Below are 18985 nucleotides of genomic sequence, written 5' to 3' on the forward strand. Positions count from 1 at the left end.
GAATGCCTTCCCTGGAGAGATCTACTTGGTACCTACTTTGTTGACTTTACAGCACCAGGCAATTTTGTGTTTATTCTCACAGGCCTTTGAATTTTTACCTTGCTACTTGTTTTACTTCTAATATGTTTAAAGCTGCATTTTAAAATTGTCCTTATCCATGTTTGCATACTTTAAGATCTTCTAGTTGCCTCAATATTTATCTTCTGCTTTTAAAATGTTGTTGTTGCTGCTGTTTTCAATTTCTTTTGGTTTTTTATTGGTGGTTTTATTTTGTTGATTATATAGCTTCAGATATAGGGCAAATCATAAACTGGATGAATAAATAAATAATGGGGAAACCATGGATTCCCATTGTGTGAACCAATCACAGCAAGCCTTGGGATCACACACTCAGCCCTCCCTGACCTATTCCTTTACAAATCGCAGTTCCCTGTGACGTGCAAACTCAGAGAACTGTGGTTTATTTAAACTGGTTAATGAGATCTGAAGCATTGATTTCATTCTAGTTAGTGAGAGCACCAAACCAGAGTTCTCCCAATTCAGATATCATGGGGATCTGTGTGTTGTTTTAAATGGGACGTGGAATGGGACTTCTAACCTCCTTGTGGGCATGAAGAAGGAAGGGGTGAGTGACTGAGCTCTAACTCATTTAGGTAACACAGGGGTGAGGAACCATTTTTTCCTCCAAAGGCCACATTCCCCTGGGACAAAAGTAGTCAGGCAGAAGGTGGGGCCAAAACCCAAAGTGAGCAGGGCTAAAGTGTGTGTGTACACACACACATTCTCTCTCTCTCTCTCACACACACACACACACACACGCACACACACACACAGATTGAGCTCATGTGGCTTCTGTGCCGCATGCTGAACATTTAGCACAGAAATGTTAGAGCTGCCCATGGAGGAAGAGAGCAATTATCTCCATGCTGCACGGTAGGAAAGGGGGCTCCATTTTCACCATACAGCACAAAAATGCAGCAAACTGCCCATGGAGGAAGGGAGTGATCTTTTCTCTATGGGCAGGTCAGCCATGCTTCCTTTTCTTATCTACCCCCCCGCCCCCCGTTCACCTTATTGGAAATTACAGTACAGCAGTGGGGGAAAGGGGCCAAGGAGAGGGGGTGGGGTCTGGGAAGAGAGAACATGGCCTGGTAGGAGACATGAATGGACGGAGAGCTGGACGTTCCCTACCACTGATGTCATGGGAAACCGTGGTTTCCTGCCATGTCTAAATGGGCCTGTACATGAAAAAGTTACTGTGGTGTCTCTTTTTATGTTATGTCTCCCTGAGATAGATTTTATGTGTGTATGTATGTATGTATTTATTTCTGTTCTGCCCAATAGCCAAAGCTCTTTGGGTGGTTCACAAAAATTAAAACCACAAAGCGCAGCATAAAATAATATAAAATATGAAAACGTAAAACTATAATATAACAGTATAACCAGAATAAAACCTAGCAGCAATGCAGAAACAGATTCAAAACAGCGCAGCTAAAAGACTAGGGAGCTAAAATGCTAAAATACTGGGAGAATAAAAAGGTCTTCATCTGATGCCAGAAGGAGCACAACGAAGGATGCCAGGAAAACCTCTCTAGGGAGCTCATTCTACAGCTGGGGTGCCACAGCAGAAAAGGCCCTCCTCCTGGTAGCCACATGCCTCCCTTCCTTTGGCAGGGGCTCACGGAGGAGGACGGCTGAGGATGATCTTAGGGTCTGGGCAGGCACAAATGGGAAGAAGCACCAAGCCCTTATGGGCTTTGAACGTTAATACCAGCACTTTGAATCGGGCCCGGAAATTGACTGGCAGCCAGTGCAGCTGAAAAAGTACTGGCGTAATGTGATCTCGTTGGCCAGTCCCTGTTAACAATCTTTTGGACTAACTGAAGTTTCCGGACCGTTTTCAAAGGCAGTCCCACATAAAATGCATTGCAGTAATCTAGATGAGAGGTTATTAGAGCGTGGATAACTGTAGCTAGGCTATCTCCGTCCAGATAAGGGCATAGTTAGTATAACAGCCTAAGCGGATAAAAAGTGCTCCGAGATCTCTCTCTCTCTCTCTCTCTCTCTCACACACACACACACACACACACGTATGTACGTATGTATGTATGTATATATATATGAAGCCCTTTGAACACTTGGCAAAAATACTATACACCTTATTTATTTTCCTCCTTCATGGTTGGTCTGGTGCATGCTCAGGCAGGGATCTACGATCCCATGTCTGTTCCTATCTGGTATGCCAGTAGTTTTTTAGGATTATTTTTTTTTGTACGTGAGAAGACTGGAGAAGGACAGCTGTATGCATTGTTGTTGATGATTATGATGATGTCACATATCTCCTGATGCTCATTGACAATACAGATGCTCCGTCACTACACCCACAGAAATATTCAGCATCTTATTCTCATCAGGCCTATGGCTTAAAGAAACAGAGAAGCCAATGACTTGATCAAAGGGGGAAGAGTTCCCACTCAGTTTTCATGTTGAGCAGAAAAACCCATAAGTTAGCTCTGAAGTTTCCAAATTGCAGGGAAGTCTTGGTTATAGTTTTCCTGACTTCCCACAGCTGCAGGCTTCATTCACAAACAAGGGAGGCATTTTGTCTTGGCATTCACGTTAGCCACGTGTGCCAACTGGGGATTTAGAGCAGCAGCTTCACAGCAGTACTGAGAACAGGCAGTGCTCTCTGAAGCTGTGTGTTGTTGAGACTTGTTGTGATTGTGGAGAAAATCTGCGAACAGACTGAGAATGTGGAAAGAGTGTCAATGAGAGACAGTAGGGAGTTGTTGCCTTCGCCCTGAGAGGTATGATGGCCTGCCCCAATCATCTCAGCCAGGGAATATCTCTGTTCAATGGATAAGAATGTAATAGATTTACAGCCCAAAATAATTTTGCTTCCAGAGGCAGAATAGCAAATGACCCCTGGAGAACAGGCAGTAATTTGGGGGTTATCACCCAGAGAGAAGCTCCCATTACTCCTAGCACATTCTAATGCACCTCTAGTGAATTATAGGTAGCCACTTCTTAGAGCTGGCATGCAGCCACCAACACGTAAATGCAGAAGTTATCTCTTGATAACAATGCAATCTGTGTGCAAGTCTGGTTTGAATAGCTACAGGAACACATAATCTGTTTTGAATGGTGCTGCGTAGAGAACCCCTTTTCAGTTCAAATACATTTAAGCCTCCAGAGCTTCAGGACCTCAAATCCTGCCAAGGCAGGTTCCCGGGGGAAAGTTCCCAGCCATGCCAGCTTCTGCATTATTGTGCTGTGAGACATGCATGAAACATTCTCAGAGAAAGGAGGATAGGATGTAGTTGGTGGCAAACAACACTCCTTTCTTTGGCAGACAGTGGTATCTGGGTACAGCCTGGGATTCCTCACATCGGTTGTGCATAGGATAGTGTTAGCTAGGTGGCTTTTAGCAGGCAGCATTCTGGCATCTGAAATCCCAGAAAATTACTCTTTGTGGAAGCACAGCTAATGTTCTCCTAGGAACGAACACATACACTCTCTCACACACACATGCACCAACATAAAATTGTCTAATTCCAAAACAGTTAAGGAGAGCTGATACTTCCACCAAATCATTACTTCTAGAGAGTCCTCTGCTGGTGATAACTTGACTTTCGATGTAGTTGAGGGTAAATAATTACGATGCTCTTTTTTTCTGTACAGGTTTAGGACATGCGTGCGGACCTGTAATTCCCACAACCCAATCTATCTGTGTTTCTTTTAAAAATTACTCAGCACAAGCCTGGTGCTTCAGGGTTTTTTTTTTCAGATAACCTAAGAACTTTCTACCATCTTTTTTTTTTAAACTTTACATATAATCTTTAAACCTTCTGTTGTGTTTATGTGGAAGTAAAGCCCTCCTATACATACTTATCAGGGAATAAATCCAGTTAAAGTCAGTGGGGCTTACTTTTGTGTAGACATGCATAGGATTGCACTGTTAATCTGCTAGCAAGGATTCTTTCTTCATAACTGCAACCACCAGAGACCTATGGATGCCCCAAACAAACACAAGCTCTGGGGAAGACATGCTTTTAACATGTTTGTTCAAGCCATTTCAAAGAGTCTAAGTTGGCACTGACCTCATCAGATTTAAGAATAAGCCCATGTACATTTCTAGCCCACACAAACATTTATTAGCCTGTTTAGGGCTGGCAGAGGAGGAATGGACTCCATCTCTCTTGCAGCATCCTGTTGCATTTCTATGCTAGGTGCAGAGGAAGGAAAGAGTGCTCTGTTCTACATCTGCCAGTCTGTTCACTCACCTGCATGCCATTCCTGATTGTCTATGGCTACTAGAGCTTAAATACTAGTCTGGACCTCAAGCCATATGTCCTTAAGCAGGTCTAAAGTAGAATGCACAAAAAGAGAATGCTGCTGTAGCATAGTTCAGTGGTAGAGCACCTGCTTTGCATGCAGAAGGTCCCAGGTTCAATCCCAGTCATCTCCAAGTAGGGCTGGGAAAAACTCCTGGAGAGCTGCTGTCAGTCGTTGTCAACAATATTGGGCTAGATGTACCAATAGTCCGGAGCATAAGACAGTATAAGACTCATCTCTTCTTTAAAAACCTAAGCCATCCTACCTTGGTAACAATATCATGCTTCCAGATTGCTAGCCAATTAAAACTGGGTAAGTAATGAATGACCACCTGCCCCAGAGCTGCGACATAACATTAGCATTTACACGGATAAAAGATGAAGACAGAGAGAATCCACAAACTTGGTCCCAGTGGATAACAAACAAGATTATGCGAAGGAAGTGCAGGATAACACACTCATATCCAGTAACCGACTGTTTTGTTGGCTCCACAAATGGAGCTGGGGAAGTTTAAATTGGGAAATGGCCAGGATAAAGGAAAAGTCTTAAGCGCTCCAGTCCCTTCGTCACTTCCCTTATCTAAACAGCATCCTCCTCCCTTCTTGTGTTTATTATAAATAACAACAACAATTGTTTTAAATGTTAGAACAATCATGGCTCTCCCAGCATAATGTATAATGTGGCTTTTTGTTGCTGACTAAGTTTCTGAGTGTGAAACACGGAACAGCTGGGCAGGTGCACTTTCATACAGTTACAAGTCTGGAAGGGACTGGAAGGTTACAGTGGCCGTACATATTCCTCGCACTATCCCACGTAATTCAGAGCTTAGTCTGCCACAAGCAGATGGGTGCCCTGTCAAGGTGTTTTAGGTCCAGGTGATCCAAGCGAATAACCCAAGGCTAGAAAAGCAGTCACTAGATCAGCCTTCTCCAACCTGGTGCCCTGCTGGCATGCTGGCTGGGGATGATGGGGATTATAATCCAAAATATCTGGAGGGTACCACATTGGGGAAGGCTGCACTAGACAGTCTATCACTCTCCCCAGTCCCAAAATAACATCCATCTGAAAAAATGACCATTGATTTAGGTTATTATTAACATTCTTATCCCAGCATATTTCTAATGCCCAAAGTTGGATCCCAGCATAAAACAAAATTAGGCTCCAAACATATAATAAAAATCTAAAATATAATACGGAGAAGGCACAAACTGAAAACAAATGTTTAAAACCCTGGCTAAACCCTCATTCTGCTCTCATTTCTTTTATCCTAATCTCTGCCTTCCCACTCCTGCCTCTGTGTTCCAGCAGATACAGAGATGAGGGATGTAAACTGTCATTCCACTGCTCTCTAGCCCATCATCTCAGGTAAAAAATAAATAACTTTAATTTATTGTTACATTTCTATCTCACCCTTTTTCCTCTTGCAAGTAACCCAGGGTGGTTTACATGGGTCCTCCTCTCCATTTTACAAATGCCCAGCCAACCAATCCCCACAACCCCTAATGGTCTGGATCCTTAGGTAAATACCCTTTCAGAACTCTTTGAAGGCAACCCAATAACTGTTATGAGCCCACCAGGAAGACACAGAACCCTTCACCAGTTGCAAAAAGGCACACATGCATGCAGAGATACATGGCAGATTTCAGACTTTTGGTTTACAGGTTGCTCTTCATTTTGTGGAGAACTGGGTGATCCTTCACAGAAAATATTAATTGTAACACTTCTTAGTATACAGCCTTTTGGAAGTTTGAATGGTGGTGCCTGGGTTATGACGGTTCCTGATGAAATGGCAACATGGCCTTTGGAGCAGATGCCACAAATCTCAGGGCCAGACGAGACAGGACAGTTGAGTAAATAGGTTTGTGTGTGTGTGTGTGTGTGTGTGTGTGTGTGTGGATCTGGAATGGCACCATGCTGGGGAGGAAAGCATATAGGTCTTTAATCCTTTTCCCCGCCTCTGTGTTCCTGATCCAGATAAAGCCCCAACACCTGCTATTTTCAGTGAAGGAAAACTCCCATTGGCCATGCAGTTAAATCCCAGGCATCTCCAGGTAGGGCAGAAAAATTCCTGCCCAAAACCCTGGAGAGCTGGTGCCAGTCAGTGTTGACAATACTGGTCTAGGGGGACCAATGGTCTTTCTCAGTGACTGGGTTTGCATGATCTCTGCAGCCCATCGTGGCTTAAATAAGCCATAGTGGGCTGTGGTGATCATGTGAACTGGCCCAGAATATGGCAGCTGCCTGTGTTTCCTTCCAATGCAAATAGCAAGCGTGGGGCCCCAGTCTGGATTGGGATCACAGCAGGGGGTGAGGGGTTAAAAACCCCTATGCACAGGCAGAGCCAGATTAGCTTGTCAGACCTGCTATTTCCACTGGAAAGAGTACCATGCACACCATTGAGTGGCCCACAGTGGCTGCCTTTTCAAATGGATACTGATTAACAACTTTAGATGCTGAAAGCTCCGCTTTGTCATTTTGTTTTCCTACTGAGGAGTCGTCTCTCTGCACATAGCCAGACAGGAAAGATTGAACTTGACATGAACTGCTAACTAGTTGCTCCCGCTTCTCCTTGTTGTAATCTGGGAATTTTGACTCAGACAGGCACAGTTCCTTAGAGGAAGCTGAGTGAGCCACTGAGTCAGTGGAGAAGATCTGTGCTGTTCCAAGAAACGGAGTAAAAGAGCAGTTGCTGCTTCTCCGGCAAGACATGTGACGTCAGTATGGACCCTCTGCCTTGGCAGCTGAGCCTGCGCAGCCTCGTAAAAGACCTAGAAGGGCGCTGCTGTTGCCAGCCAGGCTGGGATCGTGGCAGGAGAGGATTCTTCATCTTGTTGTCAACCTTCTGACACCGCAAAGCACAGACTGCCAAAAATGATGGAGTATCTCACATATTCTCTTCAAATTTCTCACCCATCCCTACATTATGCCCAGGTGAAGATGTATACAAAACACTTCTGTTTATGTATTATGTATGCAAGCTAGAGCCCTTTATACTGAATGCCAAAAATGCTGATTGGCACTAGGATAAACTTGCTGGGTCCAATAGTTTATTTCATTATTTGACATCCACTTTAGTTCTGTCATCGTAAATTGCTGAGTTCCTGGCATCAAAAGTAACGAACATCAGGAGATTAAAAAATTCAGTGATACAGCCTTGGTTCACCTGTCAGAATAAATGATGCATAACTGGAAAACATAATTCAAATCCGCAAGTTTGTAGTAAATGCCTCCCGCTCATATATGAAGAACAGGGAAGCCCCAACACAAGCGGAGGTCTATATGCGCATTAGGGCTCTGGTGTAGTATGCCCCCTCCTGTGGATCAGCGCCGTAGGATTTGCAGCCACACATCTTTTAGTGATGTCTAAATGCTGAGGCACATTAACAACATGTGACATTAATCACGTGGTTTGCCCTGAGTGGAAGATTTTTCTTACACAAATTGCCAGAATTTGAAGGGCAGGGGGTGAGAATGATGAGCCAGGTTGGGGCCTCGGCATGGCGAGTAGGGGGCTTTGACTGATCTGGTTCTCCTGATCCATATTGGTTCCCACGCCTGGAAATTGCATTGGTGGGGGGTGGGGGGAATTTCTCATTGGAACAAATGGGAGCTTTATTTCCAAGGCAAATTGCAGGCACAAGGACCCCTGATTCAGATCAGGACCACAGTGGAGTGCAAAGGATTAACATCCCCTACAAAACACCCAAACACCCAATGCCAGGGTCCCAGATCACTGGCCTGTACTGGTTTATGGGGGGGGGGGTTGCACTCAAGGGCAAACACTGTGATTTACCTCACCTGTAATTTGCCAGTTAATGTCAGAAATAGTACAGCTCTCCCATACTGATTTGCGCTGGTTTCATCTATTGTGTTCAGGTGTTGTTTAGTCTGCATATAAATATCTGCATCCTACATTACTTTTTGGCATCTTAAAGCCACATAAAAGCCACACTTTCCTAGCATCTAAACACAATTTCAGAATCTACTTTTTCCTGGCATCTGGTTCTGCACTTCACATTTCTGGCATGGGTACCTGAGAACCTCCACTTCTCTAGTGTCTTAAACCAAGAGGAGAATGCACACATCCAGGAGCATATTATTTGGGTGGTTGAGGCGCAACACATGTAATGGTGTTGTGTACAGATGTCCTGTCTAGGATTGAGCTCTTGAGAAACTAGTTCTGCCGGTTTGCAGCAGAAGCTGTCTGTGCACAGGCAGCTTCTGCTGTGCCATCACAAACCTAATTTCTCCTAATCCCCAGAGCAGTTTTGCTGCTCTTTTAAAATATTTTGCTTTATCTGCATCTATCTAAAATAGATTTTCCTGTAAGATAGATTTTCTTTCTATTTTTTTCCCATTTAAAATAGAAAAAAAAACACCATTCATACCGTGCTTTATTTTTTTTAAGTTTGGACAGCCTGCCTGAAGATTGAGGGGAGGGGCAAGGTATATCTTTAAGTTTTGTACTGTAGAAGCAATACTTGAGGATCTACACATGCCTAGACGAAATGCATCTTAGAAGAATATTCTTAGGGGTGATTCCCACAAGCCTGCACAGTTTGGGCATGGAGATGATAGAGGCACTCTGGCTACTGTTTAGGAGGCAGGAGTTGTTGTTGTTCAGTCGTTCAGTCGTGTCCGACTCTTCGTGACCCCATGGACCATAGCACGCCAGGCCTTCCTGTCCTGCGCTCTCTCCCGGAGCGTGCTCAAGTTCATATTCATTGCATCCGTGATGCTATCTAGCCATCTCATCCTCTGCCGTCCCCTTCTCCTTTTGCCTTCAGTCTTTCCCAGCGTCAGGGTCTTTTCCAGGGAGTTTTCTCTTCGCATTAGGTGGCCAAAATATTTCAGCTTCAGCTTCAGTATCTGTCCTTCCAATGAGCACTCAGGGTTGATTTCCTTTAGGATGGACTGATTTGACCTCCTTGCAGTCCAGGGGACTCGTAAGAGTCTTCTCCAGCACCACAGTTCGAAAGCATCAGTTCTTCGGCGCTCAGCCTTCCTTATAGTCCAGCTCTCACAGCCATACATTACTACTGGGAAAACCATAGCTTTGATTAGACGGACCTTTGTCGGCAAGGTGATGTCTCTGCTTCTTACTATGCTGTCTAGGTTGGCCATAGCTTTCCTCCCAAGGAGCAAGCATCTTTTAATTTCATGGCTACAGTCACCGTCTGCGGTGATCTTGGAGCCCAAGAAAGTAAAATCTGTCACTGCTTCCATTTCTTCCCCTTCTATATGCCAGGAAGTGATGGGGCCAGATGCCATGATCTTCGTTTTTTTAATGTTGAGTTTCAAACCAGCTTTTGCACTCTCCTCTTTCACCCTCAACAAGAGGCTCTTGAGATCCTCTTCGCTTTCTGCCATTAGGGTGGTATCGTCTGCATATCGGAGGTTGTTGATAATTCTCCCAGCAATCTTAATTCCGACCTCTGATTCATCCAACCCGGCATTTCTCATGATGTACTCTGCATATAAGTTAAATAAGCAGGGTGACAATATGCAGCCTTGTCGTACTCCTTTCCCAATTTTGAACTAATCGGTTGTTCCATGTCTGGTTCTTACTTTTGCTTCTTTACCCTCGTACAGGTTTCTCAGGAGACAGGTAAGGTGGTCTGGTACTCCCATCTCTTTCAGAATTTGCCACAGTTTGTTGTGATCCACACAATCAAAGGCTTTAGCGTAGTCAATGAAGCAGAAATAGACGTTTTTCTGGAATTCTCTTGCTTTCTCCATGATGCAGCGAATGTTGGCGATTTGATCTCTAGTTCCTCTGCCTCTTCTAAACCCAGCTTGTACTTCTGGTAGTTCTCGGTTCGCATACTGCTGAAGCCTAGCTTGTAGGATTTTGAGCATCACCTTGCTGGCATGTGAAATGAGCGCAATTGTGCGGTAGTTTGAACACTCTTTGGCGTTGCCCTTCTTTGGAATTGGAATGTAAACTGACCTTTTCCAGTCTTGTGGCCACTGTTGAGTGTTCCAGATTTGTTGGCATATTGAATGCAGCACTTTAACAGCATCATCTTTTAGGATTTTAAATAGCTCGGCTGGAATACTGTCATCTCCGCTAGCTTTGTTGTTAGTAATGCTTCCTAAGGCCCACTTGACTTCACTCTCTAGGATGTCCGGCTCAAGTTCAGTGACCGCACTATCATGGCTATCAGGGACATTCAGATCTTTCCTGTATAGTTCTTTTGTGTATTCTTGCCACCTCTTCTTAATCTCATCTGCTTCTGTTAGGTCCCTGCCTTCTTTGTCCTTTATCATGCCCGTCTTTGCACAAAACGTTCCCTTGAGATCTCCAATTTTCTTGAAGAGATCTCTAGTCTTTCCCATTCTGTTGTTTTCCTCTATTTCTTTGCATTGTTCATTTAAGAAGGCCTTCTTGTCTCTCCTTGCTGTTCTCTGGAACTCTGCATTCAGTTGGGTATATCTTCCCCTTTCTCCCTTGCTTTTCGCTTCCCTTCTTTCGTGAGCTACTTGTAAAGCCTCATCAGACAGCCACTTGGCTTTCTTGCATTTCTTTTTCTTTGGGATGGGTTTCGTTGCTGCCTCCTGAACAATGTTACGGACCTCCGTCCATAGTTCCTCAGGCACTCTGTCTATCAGGTCTAATCCCTGAAATCTATTCCTCACCTCCACTGTATATTCATCAGGGATGATTTAGGTCATACCTGAACGGTTTAGTGGTTTTCCCGACGTTCTTCAATTTAAGCCGAAATTTTGCAAGATGCAGCTCATGATCTGAGCCACAGTCAGCTCCAGGTCTTGTTTTTACTGACTGTATGGAGCTTCTCCATCTTTGGCTGCAAAGGACATAATCAATCTGATTTCGATATTGACCATCTGGTGACGTCCATGTGTAGAGTCGCCTCTTGTGCTGTTGGAAAAGAGTGTTTGCTATGATCAGCATGTTCTCTTGGCAAAACTCTATTAGCTTTTGTCCTGCTTCATTTTGTACACCAAGGCCATGCCTGCCTGTTATCCCGGTGATTTCTTGACTTCCTACTTTAGCATTCCAATCCCCTATGATGAAGAGGACATCTTTTTTGGGTGTTAGTTCTAGAAGGTGTTGTAGGTCTTCATAGAACCGATCAACCTCAGCTTCTTCGGCCTCAGTGGTTGGGGCATAGACTTGAATTACTGTGATGTTGAATGGTTTGCCTTGGATTCGTACTGAGATCATTCTATCATTTTTAAGATTGTACCCCAGTACTGCTTTTCCCACCCTTTTGTTGACTATGAGTGCTACTCCATTTCTTCTAAGGGATTCTTGCCCACAATAGTAGATATGATGGTCACCTGAATTAAATTCGCCCATGCCTGTCCATTTTAGTTTGCTGATTCCCAAGATGTCGATGTTCAATCTTGCCATCTCATGTTTGACCACCTCCAGCTTACCTTGATTCATTGATCTGACATTCCAGGTTCCTAAACAATATTGTTCTTTACAGCATCGGATTTTCTTTTCACCACCAGACACATCCACAGCTGAGTGTCCTTTCGGCTTTGGCCCAGCCGCTTCACTCTTTCTGGCGCTACTTGGAAATACCCTCTGCTCTTCCCCAGTAGCATATTGGACACCTTCCGACCTGAGGGACTCATCTTCCGGCGTCATCTCTTTTAGCCTTGTGATACGTTCCATGGGGTTTTCTTGGCAAGAATAGGAGGCAGGAGTACATCCTCACTACTGCTGGATGAGCCATGCTAGGTTCTTCATGAGACTTCCTCAGTTTCCAGTGGCTCAGATGTGATACTGGGACAAAGAGAGGATTTTGTTAGAAAACAAGCAGAAGTGCTTGGTTCTTGGATGCTTTTCTGAATTGGATCTTTGATGAGATGATACAAGGCTGGAATAGGGACACAGCCAGGAGTATGTTTTCTTTGCATTATACCTGCTGATGCCTCAAGTGATAGACAAACATTGCGCTCCTTACTGGAAACTGCTGAGTTGCCCTTGACTCTTATTTGCCTTTTAATGATGTAATACGCTCTTGGGACTGAGATGTGAAGAGGAGTGCGGCATATGTGCAGTTTTAAAGGATGCTCATTGCTCTCCATGGCACAATTATCACCTGTTCACTGCTCCCTGAGGAAAGGAGAATGGCTCTACAAGTGTAAGAACTCTCCAAACCTTATGAAAAAAGGCTAGATAAGAGCGAGGAGAGCCCGGAGAAAGAATTGACAGTAACAAAATGTACTTCTCCCACCCAGTCTCTCTCAGTTCTGTGTATTCCTGACAGTATTCGCAAGCTGTGTTGTGTAAAGAACACCATCGAACTGGATTGCAAAGGAAGGCACCCTGATTGTGTGTTCCTGCAGTTCAGAAAACTGTCTGTTTTCCATATGTGGCTTTTCAAGGCTGCAGAAGTGCCAGAATGGGGACACGGAGACCTAAGACAAACAAAACTATTTAACAGCACAATCCCATACAGGTCTGCTCAAATGTAAGACTCCAATTTACTCCCATTTCATGGGTATAGGATTACACCTAAGAGAAATGAAAATGTTTGACAGAAGCATTGTGTAAACATGTACATTTCTTTTGTCCCACTACTGTCCTGTTGTGATTAAAAATATTTTATACAGGTTTTTAAAACAATACACAACTCTACGGAGCCTGATTACTGGAGGTAACAGCGGGATGAGCATACATAACAAATGCAGCTATCCCTCTTTCAAAGTACTTCTGAGTCGGCTGGTGGGAAGGTAGTGGAAGGTCAGCCCCCCCCCCCCCCCCAGCTGATGCTATTTTCTTTTCTTTTTTTTAAGTAAATGGAAAGCCATACTTAACCGTGTACCTAGTTTGGCCCTAGGTGTTATCAGGAGAGGGGTGGCAGGTGGCTAGGTGCCTGGCTGCTCTTTGAGCCCATGACTGAGTTTGGATGAGCATGAGGGGAAAAGAAGCCACTGTGGCTTCCTCCCCCCACCCCCATGCAATCGCTATTTACATAATTGCCCGTGATGCAGCGCGAGTTGCCACATTGTCCGAACCTGGTATGGGGCACGGCAAGGGTGGCTTCTTACCCACCCTACAACTCCTACTACAAGCAATGGACTGTGGCATAGGTAAGAAGCCACCCTGCCACGCACCGCCCTGGGATTGGACAATGTGGTAGTCTGCGCTGCATCGCAGGTAATTATGTAAATGGTGGCCATGCGCGCGGGGGTGGGGGGAGAAGCCATGGTGGCTTCCCCCCCATGATCATCCAAACCCAGCCCATGTGTGTTTCCCTAAGCTATAGTAAGCCAAAGGGCCCCACTTTATAATACCCTAAACATTTCTTTCCTCCAGACATTGTTCCATCCCAACAGTGGAGCAGCTGGGAAATATGGAGGAATACATGCCCTTCGGCTGGACCAGTACAAGGCATTTTATCTGACAGGTATGTTGCTTACCTGGATTTGTTCGGATGTGCTTTTAAAGAAAAATCCTGTGGAACGTTCTTTCTCCTCCTCTAGCATACAATTGAAAATAATGAGATGTGAGTGAAACCAGGCGTCTTTCCCCAATATCAAGCTCAAGCAAACCTTTAGATGCATCTCCCAGCACTTGTCTATGCACCCACCCCAGATCCCTGCAGAAAGGAGGATTTTGCTTTATGATGCCCAAATCTTTCAGTTTCGTAAGAGATGAGAGGTTCACATCCACAGAACAAGAATTTAATTCCACAGGAGGGGATGGTCCTTTTAATAGACTGTGTACAGTGATGCCACCGCAGCAGAGTGGTGGTGATGGGTTTGGCTACAACCATCCAACCTCATTATGGGACGTCATCTCACCTGAGTGGATTTTGCCTGGGTGGGCAGAACATTCATGCAGCCAAATTTCACTCCACTCACCTATAGTGCAGGTAGAGGTGGGTATTATATTCCCAGGCTTTACACACAGGAGATCCAAGGGGGATCTGCAGGGCAGGGGCGGGCAACTTGTGGCCCTCCAGATGTTTTGGCCTGCAGCTCCTATCTGCCCTAGCCAGCATAGCCAATGGTGAGGGGTCATAGATTATAGGCCAAAACATCTGGAGGGCCACAAATTACCGACCCCATGCTGTAGGGAAGTTGCAGGGGGAAAGCATTTGAGAGCCAATGCAGTGGGTTGAGTCCCCCGCTGGATTCTTTGTTAAGAATTACTGCCCTAGTGAATGCAGATGAACTCAAGAGTTCATCTTAGATTTGCCCCAGGCTTTGCATAGGGCCTCTGCCTGTCCTGGATGTTTGTTATAGGATGGTGCGTCACAGGGTCTGCATTTGGCTTTCTGGCCCAGAGAACAGATTCCCCAGTACCAATGGGGTTAAAGACAGACAAAATCCCTCTCTCTATTCTCATTCTAAATGTTATCTTCAAGCTACATTTTATATTTACAGCTTAGGCACATACAACTTACTTTGGCACACGGGGAGCATGTAAAAAAAATGTAGTGCAATGGGGCTCATTTTCCCACACCCAAACAGGCACACCTTCACTATGCAGCACAGATGAAGCCACAGGGCACTTTTCTGCAGCACCACTTATCCCCAAGGTCAAATCCTTGTTGGACTGAAATATTCAACTGTCATCTTTCTTGGAATTCAGTTGCTTTTACGCAGGCTGCTTTGTGGTAAAATGTGCACATATTTCTGCTTGTTCAAGCCCTGCCCTAGTTGTTGGCTTATGTCAATTGTGTGGTGTAGGTGCATGCTCTTGTCTCTTTTACTTTCTCTCTCCACCCACCCCACCCCCCTCCCTAGACAATACTTTAGTAGTTGCAGGCCTGACCCTCTTGCTTGCTGTTTCCCCACAAGTGCTGGAGAGAGCGTTAAGGCACTTCTTTCCCCCTTACAGGAAAAACAATGTTCTTGCAATCCCCAGGGGAGTCGAGTAGCAATGCTTTCAAGAGGCTGGCCTGCTGAGGTTTCAGTTCAGGACTTTACATCGTAGGTTCTTTTTGGGTCACTGTGTCTTCCTTGGGATCTCTGCTTTTTCTAGCAAAATGCAAACAGAAGACCAGCATGACACCTGGCTAAGCTTCCTGGGCCTCTGGTGCCTTTTGCAAGCTGTCATTTTGGAGTGGGGTCAAATGTGGGACAGCCCTATGGAAAACTATAGCCAGCTGCAGCCTCAGGACTTTTGAGCTATAATTACCATGGCCCTGCCTTGTTCTCACCCCTGCCAGACAATATGGGCTGTCACTTCACATAATTGATGGCCTCACCCTTCCTCCAGTGTGGTTTTCCAGTGGCTCCTACAGGATTGATATAATCCTACTGTATCTTTCTCTATATACCCCATTCTTAGCTTTTCCTGATGTGATTGTTCATGTACAACACTCCCAGTTGTGATGGCAAGGGCCCCTTTCATCAAGTTAGTATTCATTTGGTCCCTGCTTTCTTCACACCCACCCTTCAGTCACAGTTTGGTTGTATTTTACTCCCTCAGATAAAACAATGTAATAAACTTTGTCACACAGAATTCAAATAACTTCCTGCTGGTTTGTGCCATTGATCTCAACTGAGTCACCTCAGCAAGAGAGGGGATCAAAGGTTAAATCATTCTGCCTCATGTGTGTGTGTGTGTGAGAGAGACTGAGAGAGAGAGAGACCTTGGTGACTGCTTGCTGGAAGTCCTCAGCTGGCTTTGCGGGGTCTAGTAAATAGGCAGTATTGCAACCGAAACTCTCCCCACAACCTGAGTTCGATCCCAGTGGAAGCTGGGTCCCAGGTAGCCGGCTCAGGTCGACTCAGCCTTCCATCCTTCCGAGGTCGGTAAAACGGGCACCCAGCTTGCTGGGGGAAAGGTAGTCACGACTGGGGAAGACAATGGCAAACCATCCCGCTATAGTCTGCCATGAAAACGCCAGCGTAAGCGGCATCCTTCTAGGGGTCAGTAATGACCCGGTGCTTGCACAGGAGGAACCTTTCCTTTTTCCTATGTTAGTGAATGCATTTTCAACATTTAAATAACATTTTAAAAGAGGATAATCTATACTTTGGGGGATGAAACAAAAGAAGAATGAGGGTGTGGGGAGAAGCCAGAATGAACTAACATGGCAGAGTTGGGAGCTACACAGGGTCAACAGCATTCACCCCGTAATGCTGTAATTCCTAAACTAGTGAGCTGTGAGAGAACTGTTGGTGTGTCCTAGTTAATTAAAGGCTCCTGGGAACCCAAAATACCCAACCAGAGGAGGTTCCCACTGCGTGATTCCGTGTTCCACCCTTGCTTCCTTCCAATCAGCTTCCACTGGGGGGTGCGTAATTCTGCATCAGGGGTGACTGGATCATACCGTGCAAGAACACCACAGAATTACTTGCTTTCAGAGGAGGCTGCCCATTGCATCTGTGTGTGTTATGGAAGAGTGGTGACCTACACAGAAATATCTGGAGGGGGGCTTCACTGAGAGTGGGTAATCTTTATCAGCTTTTAAGAGAAAAATCAGCTATCAAAACATGGGGAAAATACTGTCTTAATATGCAAGAAAGACCATGTGGACTAAGGGCTTGTCTGAGGCTCAAACTACATGTGATTGGAATGTACCCATTTTGGTTAAACCTAGGTCTACCCTAATCATGTATCGAGGGAGGAGGGAGAAACCAACATTTAGATCCAAAGTGATAGATGGAGGGGAATGCTAAACTTCCCCCATTTTGCAAGGCTTACCTCCTCACAGGGTCTCATCCCCCCCTCCCCCCAGCTGGACTTGGACAGTAGGAGAAAAGCACCTGGTGGGAGACCCTACAACCAGGGAGGGGAAACATGCAGATGTTTTGGCCTACAACTTCCATTAGCCCTAGCCAGCGTAGCCAACGGTGAGGGAGTCGTAGGCCAAAACATCTGCAGGACAAGTTGCCGAGCCCCGATCTACAAGGAGATAAGCAGCAAGTGTGGGGAGGATGCAGCTCCTCTCATCCACATACCGTCTGCTCTAAAAATTAGAGCCCAGCCCCGCCCCAAACATGGCCTTCTTTATATGTGTTTGGGGTTCAGACAAGTTGCTCTGCCATTGTCACATGTAGTTTGAGCCCAACTCTCCTGCTCCTGCCTTTTCAGTGCAGCAGAATGCTGGGAGGAAGGGCAGTGAGGTGCATCCTTGGGCAGGACCCCGTGGCAGCATGACACTGGCTTCTGTTCAGAGAGGCAGCAGCGCACACAAGCGATTGCACACACTTATCATACATACATATCAATCATACATCACAGAATCATACATCACAGCTCCAGCCTGCAGGCACAGTGTGATGTGGATCCAGAGGGAACTGAAAGCAACATGCAACTTCTCTAGACTGTGTGGAAGTGCCCATCAAAACGTTTCCTGACTCTTGACAGCAGTCTGTACCTAGATAAAATACAGAGAATAGATTAATGCATAGGACAAAAGGGGGTGCACAGTCAGAGACAAATCATTCTCATGGCTGCCGCTTACCTCCCCCTCGCCTTTCCCATCAGGTGCTTTTCTTCCAGTCAACCTCAATTCTGGCATTGGTGTCCAGCAGGGGAAATGTGATGTCGAGAGAGACTTTTCACAACCTGCAAGTAAAGTGGTAATCATGTATCTGGACTTTACCGCTTGAAACTGTAGGTGTGGGGGCTCACATGATTGAATGCGCCATTCAAAAATATTTCTTCACATAGAAAACTAGATGACGGGGAGATTTAGTTTCTAGGTACCGGTCATGTTTTGACATTTAGTGAGCCGCCCCCTGCTGTCCCAAGTAGTACAGCCCAGACACAAGATTCCCACTTCATTTACTGGTTGTAAGAATAAGGCCAGTGGTTGTTCATTTAGAGCTTTTAGTAGCCAAAGGTTAAGCATAGGAGTCCACTCTTGCCCGATCGCCATTGATATTCTTATTCTTCAGTAATTTGTTCATAACCTTTTGTGTAGTAGATACACCCTGCAGAAGATCTAGATTTTTTTCATGACATTTTGGAGATACCTATTTTGTGGGAAAACAATTACTGCCCTTGAAAAAGTTCTAGTGAGCAACCAAGGAACTCTGCATTGTCTACTTTCTGTTGCCCAAAAAGCTTTCATTCTGCAGCTACTAATCTGGCACAATCTGTATATAACGGTGCCAAAAGACTGATTGTTCCTTAATAAGATGCTACTAACACACTTCTGTTAAGGAGCTCTTTCACTAGACGTTTAGGGCCAAATGTACTCATTCCATGCATCTGATCCCAAGTCACATGCTTTGAGCTGAACCTATAACCGATCCTGGCCGATGCATTTTAGAGTGGAGGGCCTACCATCTGCAGGACCAGTTATGTGGTATTAGTGCCAGTTTCTCTTGCTTACTTTCCAAGGAACCTCTGCCATATTTCTAAGTTTTGCAGTCAAACAATGAACAGAAGGAACTCCCAACATTATGCACCCTAAACTGATGATACCTATTGGAGATTACTTGCTAGTATTTCACTGATATATTTTCAGGCATTGGGCTAACCATTTGCCCCCGCAAATTGGTCAGGGTTTTTTTTTTTTTTTTTTTCTAACAACAAGCAACTTCCCCTCACCAACATTCATGAAATAAAAGTGCTTACCTTTGGGTAGATTGTACCCATACTTAAGCTATACAAATGTGCTCAAAATATTCTTCTTTGTAACTGTGTGGATGCTGCAACAGCAGTAACTGTCAGAAGACAGCAGTCTGGAATCTTGGGTGA

General features: G+C 45.1%; 1 protein-coding gene and 1 pseudogene across 6 annotated transcripts in view; one reads left to right on the forward strand and one right to left on the reverse strand.

Annotated features, from left to right (window-relative positions):
* Positions 1 to 18985, forward strand: part of ARSG (arylsulfatase G) — a 166052-nt gene that overhangs the window by 140722 nt on the left and 6345 nt on the right. For 4 of the 5 annotated variants that reach the window (XM_084837503.1, XM_084837502.1, XM_084837501.1 and 1 more), the window contains one exon: positions 13634 to 13724. In XM_084837503.1, coding sequence (XP_084693629.1) covers positions 13634 to 13724 — 91 coding nt within the window. Of the gene's footprint in view, positions 1 to 13633; positions 13725 to 15163; positions 15794 to 18985 lie in introns of those variants that run through there. The other variant, XM_084837504.1, reaches the window with a different exon arrangement.
* On the reverse strand, positions 8719 to 17845 carry LOC146353860 (protein CFDP2 pseudogene; annotated as a pseudogene). Its single transcript, XR_014788189.1, has 4 exons — positions 17742 to 17845; positions 17527 to 17654; positions 13738 to 13796; positions 8719 to 12732 (listed from the first exon to the last, which is right to left on the reverse strand). The product of XR_014788189.1 is annotated as a protein CFDP2 pseudogene (transcript).

Source organism: Heloderma suspectum, chromosome 2, assembly GCF_057233095.1.
Source record: "Heloderma suspectum isolate Gila_16-S chromosome 2, 16-S_ref, whole genome shotgun sequence".
NCBI classification, from domain to species: domain Eukaryota; kingdom Metazoa; phylum Chordata; class Lepidosauria; order Squamata; family Helodermatidae; genus Heloderma; species Heloderma suspectum.